General features: G+C 32.4%; 1 protein-coding gene across 1 annotated transcript in view; it reads right to left on the bottom strand.

The window, feature by feature from the left end:
• Positions 1-5,718: 5,718 nt before the first annotated feature.
• The window catches only part of LOC114333402 (programmed cell death protein 7), a 37,425-nt gene continuing 34,235 nt past the window's right edge, over positions 5,719-8,908 (bottom strand). The window contains exon 5 of the mRNA XM_028283266.2: positions 5,719-6,364. Within this exon, the coding sequence (XP_028139067.1) occupies positions 6,247-6,364 (118 nt within the window). The 3' untranslated portion in view covers positions 5,719-6,246. The remainder of the gene's footprint in view (positions 6,365-8,908) is intronic.

The raw sequence follows: 8,908 nt of genomic DNA, 5'->3' as shown, positions 1-8,908 counted from the left end.
TTATTATTGTATGTAAACAATGTCGATTTGAAATACTAATCGACAGGTCTGAGCGTTTTTAAAAAACCAATTAGTATTTGAACTATTGAATTTATTCCAAATTACAGACTCTTGTTTTTCATAAATTTGTTATTTTTTATTATCTTGTAAATGGTAGGGAATAAAAATTTAATATTTTGCAGTTATGTATAACTTTACATACCCTATCACAATAGCTATTAAAATGACAGTGTTGCCATTTAAGAAAATCAACGATGACGTCATATCTCTAAATTTGGACACCCTGTATACATTAATATTGTATGTTAATATGAAATACTAATCGACAGGTCTAAGCATTTAAAAAAAAACAATTAGTATTTAAACTATTGAATTTATTCCAAATTACATTTTTTTATTTATCGTATGGCATAGATACATAAGAACATATAAGTTAAAAAAAAAGTATATAAAACGTTACATGAAGTATCACAAACGAACATCTAATGTATTAATGTAAAACATTTTTCCACCTACCTCTACCGAAAGTATACTTTTCCGGACCTGATTGTAGGGAGCAAAGTTGTACTTTTCCTCCCTAGGGAGGAAACGTAAAAGTGACGTCATGGTATTTCATTCATGAAATATAACTTATTGACGCCCTGTACAATATCTATTTTCTATTACGTAAGTATTTATACCTTTCAACGTTTATTTAAAAACACTCTGTATTTTGCAGAATGGTAAAAAACAGTAAATTGTTAATCTGATTTAACAATGTTTACATTAATAATTTGACTTATATTTGACAATTATATTGTACCTACTTGTTAGTTTTAGTTCTAATAAATTTTGTTGGTTAGTTACATAAATAAATTAAGTAAAAATGACTTGTTATTTGAGGAAGGTGGAAAAACCATATGTATAACATGGGAGTAAAGTGCTTTTTCCTCCCTTGAATGATTACTGCCCTCCGCTACGCGTCGGGCAGTAAACTTCATTCTCGGGAGGAAAAGTAGCACTTTCCTCCCTTGTTATACAAATAGTTATTCTGTCGCATTCAGGAACTCATCGAAAACTCCAGGGTACCGCCTTCGGGGGCATTCCTCATTAATGTGACGGAGTCTGCCGTTGCGCACCACAGCCACACTCAGGAGTAAGTGCCCATAGATAAATAATATAGTATTACCGGATAGATAGGCAACTCACTGTAAAAATTTGGTTCCTTTCGCCACATGCGACCGTAGTGTTAACTAATCACCATTTGGCGGGAAATTTAAATGGACAAGCATTAATTTCATCCGTTCAGCGCCTCTTGCAAGCCCTTTTGTTACTAATTAAAATATCTTCTTATTTTACGAGAAATAATCTCACCTATATTATTAAAATAAAATACCAGAACTTACAAAGCTTGTTAAAGTATTTTATTTAAATACTATCTAAGTACTACTTATAACTTATTCGGAATTCCCAAGTTACAAAATGTATATGTTATTTTTGCTGTCAAATTTAGTAAGGAAAAGGGATATAAAAAAAGTTAGACAATGTTTTTGTAAATATAGGTACCTACGTGTATTTATTTGTTGTTTCGTTTCAGATAAAACAGTTATAAACTAATTACTATTTACCTATCTATGCATTTTTCTAACTTTTCTATGATTTGTACACAACCGTACACAACAATAATAAACCATGTTCAGTTTTTTTATTAACACAACACAAAACTTCTTTCGTTTCGTAACTAAAACAAAACTACACTTTATCAACGAAGGATAAGGAACCAACTTAAATTGAAATTACTAAGAACAAATCGTTAAAGATAATACAATAAAAACTGTAAACTAATGGAAAATTATTTCATAGAAAAAAGTGTTGTGTGATTTGGTAGAATGCGATCTTACCCTTCAAAAAATATGTCACGTATTTCAGCACCTGGAAAATTGGAAGGATACTACAAATCTGGCCTCCACATAAGTGGTCTGTAGCTTCGACATGATAGGTGTGAAATTTTAAACGTTCTTGCTGTTGATTGGGTAGGAAGGGTAGCGTTATCTAGCCTCCACGCTAGGTACACCATAGCCTCCATACGGTACTTCCAATATTTAATATTATTTTATTCAAGTGGACAATAAAGGTAAAACACAAACAACTTTTGTTTCTTAATTATTTATTTATACAATAATGTGACATTTTACATAGAAATATGAGTATTTAATTTCGATTAAATGTATGTTTACTTGTTGAATTTATCGGCTGCACACAACAGCTGATCGGCCATTAGACCCAACAACAAAACGCGAAATAAAATGTGTATTTTAAAACTGTTGGATAAACAGTACCTACAATCAGAAAAACTTACCTTTAAAAAGGTACTCGATTATGAAATAACAAAAATATCAAAAAACACGACTGAATATCAGCTTTTTATGGTGACACAAACTAAACACAAACACCAAACACATCACATAACCGACCATATAAAACATGCCCCGGAATCTCATATGGAAAAATTGGGGAATTTCCCCCACCACTTCCACACCGCTCAGCTAAATAAAGAGAAACGACAGCCTTTCTCGCTCACGAAGACTTTAACCAATCATTTATGTTAAAACACCATACCTGAATGTCACAAATAAAATAATCAAACGAGGCTTAACTCGATTGTCAATGTCAATTCTTCAAAAGTAATGACAGCTAGAGTTAGTGCAAGTACAAATAATTTTCTATTAGTTTACAGTTTTTATTGTATTATCTGTAACGATTTATTCTTAGTAATTTCAATTTCAGTTGGTTCCTTATCCTTCGTTTATAAAGTGTAGTGTGTAGTTTTGTTTTAGTTGCGAAAGAACTTTGGTGTTGTGTTAATAAAAAAAATAAACATGGTTTATTATTGTTGTGTACAAATCATAGAAAAGTTAGAAAATGCATAGGTAAATACAGGGCCGGCGATAACGGGCCTGCAAGGGATGCACTGCAGGCGGGCACCCCTTTTTGGGGGGCGCAAAAATTACTTTTTTCTGTCGGTGCTATACAAAATACTAATTTAAAAGACACCAAAGAGCACCTATGCTTCTTTTGCAGGCGGGCGCCTTATACCCTAGCGCCGGTAAGGGTAAATAGTAATTAGTTTATAACTGTTTTATCTGAAACAACGAATAAATACATGTACATACTTATATTTAGAAAAAAATTGTCTAACTTTTTTATAACCCTTTTCCTTACTAAATTTGACAGCAAAAATAACATATTTTGCAACTTGAGAATTCCGAATAATTTATGAGTATTACTTAGATATTATTTAAATAAAATACTTTAACAAGCTTAGTAAGTTTTGGTATTTCATTTTAATAATATAGGTGAGATTATTTCTTGTAAAATATCAAGATATTTTAATTAGTAACGAAATTGCCCGCAAGAGGCGCTAAACGGATAAAATTAATGCTTGTCCAGTTGAATTTCCCGCCAAATGGTGATTAGTTAACACATCGCTCGCAAATGGCGTAAGGAACCAAATTTTTACAGTGAGTTGCCTATCTATCTGGTAATACTATATATTATTTATCTATGCATATAAAATAAGTGAACGACAACGAACGAACGAACACGAACACATATTACAGATTCACAGATAGCGCAGGATTTGTCAAAAGTCATGTTCCACCAATCACAATGCCGACATCAGCGCCTCTGACTAAACGGAAGGAAAATAAATACGATTACATGTTTTTTATTAGAGTTAGCGGGGCATGAATTATTTCCACTAACTTTCATTGTCATTACTTTTGACAGAATTGACATTGCCGAGTTAAGCCTCGTTTGATTATTTTATTTGTGACATTCAGATATGGCGTTAACATAAATGATTGGTTAAAGTCTTCGTGAGCGAGATAGGCTGTCATTTCTCTTTATTAGCTGACCGTAGTGAAAGTGATGGGGGAAATTCCCCAGTTTGTTCATATAAGATTCCAGGGCATGTAAGTGCCTTTCCCCATCTATGCAAGCTGCCAGCACATCTACCGGTACCTGTTCTTATTCTGTTCAGCGCCGTCCATGTATTGCGGGGCAGTTCAAATCCTGGCGGTTTCTGATCGATACAGTCCATCTGGTGTGCTTCAAATTACAGACTCACTCACTGCTGTAGGTAAATATATATAGTGAAATTGTTTTTGGGATCCACAGTATGCCCTATTTAAGGTTATTAATAGTTACCAACTAGCCAAGGTTTGTGAAGCTGTCAAAATGTTCAAATATATGACTTCCAATCTTCCAAAGACTGTTTCGCCGCCATAGGGCTTTTCATCGATTGCCATTTGTTTCGAGCTTCTGTCATATGTTGTATAATCTGTGTATAGTATTAATACCTATACACGAATTATACGACATATGACATAAGTTCGAAACAATAAATGACTGTGAATGAAAAGCCCTATTTCCATAGAGGTATATATTAACATAGAGGGAGCCTATCTTCCGCGCTTCCTGACGACAAGATCTCATGGACTGGTTTGCTGCATCTCTTTCTAACACATTGTATTGAAAATCTATGATGACATTTAGTGTGAAGATAGGCACGGAAGAGAAGGACAACTGTAGCAGCTTTACTATGCGTAAGAGTGAGACAGCACTAATCCAAATAAAAAAGATGGTGTCGTCACTTCGCTCTGAATGACACTCTCTCTATGCTAATATATAACTCTATGCCTATTTCTAATGCTAGGAAATATTGCTCAACATCTCACTTGCTATGTCGTATTATGTCAATGTCATTAGGGTATGCTAAGATTTATATCCATCTATTGTAAATAGTACCTCCGTCCCTAATTTGTGTTTTTCGGACTGCCTTTTTTTAAGAGAATATTAAATAGGAGGCACGTAAGCCCATTCTCTTGTCCAAGTCCATCCTTTATCTCAAAAGTTCTAGAATTCTCTACCTGTATCCGAACACTTGCTTTTAAGTTAGACATTGTCATTCCCATTATTTTGATTTGATATGATTTTTAGGTAAAATTAGGTCTATTAGTTTCTTCTCCTATGCTGAGGTATTTTATTTTCTTCAGATTTTATATTTTATTTGTTCGTCCTTCGTTTTGTTATTCCTCTCGTAATCTTATATTTTACCTACGCCGGTATTCTGTGGTACCTATCAGCAAATTTTAATGTATATAGCTCTGTATAGTCCAACGGTATACTCATTTAAAGGCACTTTTTTTCTAATTTATCAATCCATATAATTTTAAATAAGGTGTGTGAAAGAGTACATTAGTGTTTGAGATTTGTAGTTGTATGAAACCTTTTTGTTGTTCTACATAATTGTGTAAATTTTCTCAGTGATAGTTCTCGTGTTAATCAGAAATATGAATTCTTCGAGTATAGTCTCAGCGGTATATGTGTCACTATTCAATACATAATTCAGACTCCAAATTTTGTACGCTTTAAGTCGCATGTTGGTCACAAAGGCTAGGTACCACCGAAATATATAATCCGATTACAGAGTTCAAGAATTTTTGAGGCACTTCTTTTCCTTCCTATATCTTGCCAGAGAGAAGAAGTAGAATTTTTGTATTTATTATATCTTCTGCAGATATCTTCTTCTTACGGTGCATATCCGTTATGATATGCTATTTATACGTTAATGTTGGACATTAACATCGCTATTTTGACTCTGTCGACTGCTGCTGTTAAGAATCAAGTTCCTGATACGGTTAAACTAAATAAGGAAACAATAAAAACAACTTCAAATTAAATGAGACTCATAGGCCTGGATCTCGCGTTCCAAAAAAAAAAGTTGAATAATAGCAAGCTGAAAATTTGTTAATAGCTTAACGGTGTCTAGTCGGACAAACTTTGATACACGGGAGCACTGGAACAGGGGATGTTTTAATTGTGGAACAGTTTAAGAATTTGGAATGTCAGATTAAGAAAACGTCCCATGTATTTTATCGGACAGAACATCCAATTGATTTGTTACCCTTTCATTAAACTCTCATGCAAAAATCAGACTGCTATTACTAACCAACATGATTCCTGTCATTTGACGTGTTCTTTGATTGGAGGTTTTTAACCTGTTCCACAATTAAAATTTCCCCTGTTCCAGTGTTCCCATACATCAAAGTTTGTCCGACTAGACACCGTTAAGCTATTAACAAATTTTCAGCTTGCTATTAATCAATTTTTTTGTATGCGGGATCCAGGTCTATCATATTTATTTTAATAAATTATAAAAAAAAGCAAACAAGCTGTCTAATATTGGTTAATTCTAAATGCAGATCAAGTATTTGACAAATATTTCGCCCAACCTTCATTTGGTTCTGGTAAAACCCAACCAACTGGAATTTTCGAACCCATCTCATTGGTGGGAGATACTAGGAATGTGTCCCAACTTTTCCTGAAACGAAAAAACAAGATTATAAACTCACAATTAAAAAAATTAAAAACAGTAATTATTTTTCTTGAGCGAGACCTATATCCAGCAGTGGATAGATCCGGGTTGAATGATGATGAATTATTTTTCTCATTGTTGTATGCTTAAAAGACTACAGTAGCGCGTAATCAAAACAAAAAACGCGTTCCAAAATTGCGGCTTTAATTTTCAATATTTTGTCGAGATATTTGGCACAGATATTCGTAATATAGTAAAGAATGGCGGTACAGAGCCCAATTTGAGAAATACGTTAGTATGTGGAAATTACTCTATAATTAAATACAATATTAAAAAACGAGCCTGTATCGCCATTAAGAAGAACAAAAAATACACTTTCTTCAAATAAACTTTTTATCCCATGCCTAGATTTTGTGTCACATTGGAACTACTAAAATTGTTTATCTCTAGCAAGAAATCGAACACATTATTATAACTGATTAGGCAACATAGAGAAATAGTCACTGTCATTTTGACCAACCTGCGTCGGATTTCGAATCTAAGTGTAACAGCACGATTTTCTTATCTGTTCTGTTATCTGTATCAGTTCAGTGCAGTAGTGTACTATTTTAAGAATTCGTTAGTGTTGATCCATAGGGAAGTAGTGTTTATTTATAATTACATAATTTATTATATTTTTGTGTAATAGAACTAAGTTGTTGGACTATTTGAAAAATTAGATTATTGTTAATTATTGTGAGTTTTACTTAGAGGTAAGTAAAGGCCCCCGCAGAAACCTTATGGGAAATGGCTCTCTGTCAAATGCTCTGAAACTTTGGGTTCTGGTAGTCCTTGATGTGTAGAACACAAGACTCAATGGGCGCATAGCTCCAAAAAATCATGGTTTTAAGATATAAGCCTCTGAAGTTATAGGTACAGTGAGGACGTTTGAGTTGGGATAAATTCATTTCCTCGAGAATGGGCGACTCTGGAGATAAATTACAAATCAGGTCGATTTTTATTTTTAAATTATAATTTTTTGGCATGTATATCATACTAGTGACGTCATCCATCTGGGCGTGATGACGCAATCGATGATTTTTTAAATAAGAATAGGGGTTGTGTGATAGCTCATTTGAAAAGTTATTAGATTCTCTATTCAATAATATAAACATTAACAATATTATTTATACAGGGTGCGCAAATTTTTTTTTTAATTAAATTAATTGAGACAAAAAGAAGAATGTATATAATTTATTTAATTCGAAATACATTTTACTGTTGTCCGAAACCAGGAAAAAATATTTATTTGATAAATAAATATTGTTTTTCGCTTAAATTCAATATTAAAGCTGCCACCCACCTGCCTCTTAGCAGTTTGAACATTTAATTTAAGCGAAAGGGGTCGTGTGATAGCTTATTTGAAAGGTTATTTAATTCTCTATTCACTGATATAAACATTAACATAATTATTTATACAGGGTGCCAAAATTTTTTTGAATTAAATTAATTGAGACAAAAAGATGAATGTATATAATTTATTTAATTCGAAATACATTTTACTGCTGTAAGAAAACAGAAAAATGTTAATTTGAAAAATAAACATTGCTTTTCGCTTAAATTAAATCTTCAAACTACTAAGAGGCAGATCGGTGGCAGCTTTAATATTGAAGTTAAGCGAAAAACAATATTTATTTATCAAATAAACATTTTTTTCGTGTTTTCGCACAACAGTAAAATGTATTTCGAATTAAATAAATTATATACATTCTTCTTTTTGTCTCAATTAATTTAATTAAAAAAAATTTTTTGGGCACCCAGTACAAATAATATTGTTAATGTTTATATTATTGAATAGAGAATTTAATAACCTTTCAAATGAGTTATCACACGACCCCTATTCTTATTTAAAAAAAAATCATCGATTGCGTATCACGCCCAGATGGATGACGTCACTAGTATGATACACATGCCCAAAAATTATAATTTAAAAATAAAAATCGACCTGATTTGTAATTTATTTTTAGAGTCGCCCATTCTCGAGGAAATGAATTTATTCCAACTCAAACGTCCTCACTGTACCTATAACTTCAGAGGCTTTATCTTAAAAACATGATTTTTGGAGCTATGCGCCCATTGAGTCTTTTGTTCTACACATCAAGGACTACCAGAACCCAAAGTTTCAGAGCATTTGACAGAGCCGTTTCCCATAGGTTTCTGTGGGGTCCTTTTACATAAAAATATTTCGAATTCTAATGCGAGTATATAAAGTTTTTTTAGTCAAGAAATATCATCAATAGTATAAAATTTGGATTTTAAATTTAAATAAAAAACCAAAATACACACTTTTAATAAAATCTTCACCTATTTTGGTTTATTTTTATAAATATTTATTTACTTATAATAAAATTGTTTTCTATTAATTCCATTTAGCGCGCCTATGAGTATAATGTCAATAATCAGCTTTCATCTTATAGACGGAGAGACAGCGCTGAAAAATCTCTTTGAATTTATTAAATCTAAATTTTTCACAGTTGATTACTGTGATTGTGTAGAGAAACATACTGCGGT

Source organism: Diabrotica virgifera, chromosome 6 (assembly GCF_917563875.1).
Source record: "Diabrotica virgifera virgifera chromosome 6, PGI_DIABVI_V3a".
Classification (NCBI taxonomy): Eukaryota; Metazoa; Arthropoda; class Insecta; order Coleoptera; family Chrysomelidae; genus Diabrotica; species Diabrotica virgifera.
The sequence above is the reverse complement of the archived record's forward strand: the minus strand, read 5'-3'. Positions and strand labels throughout refer to the sequence as shown.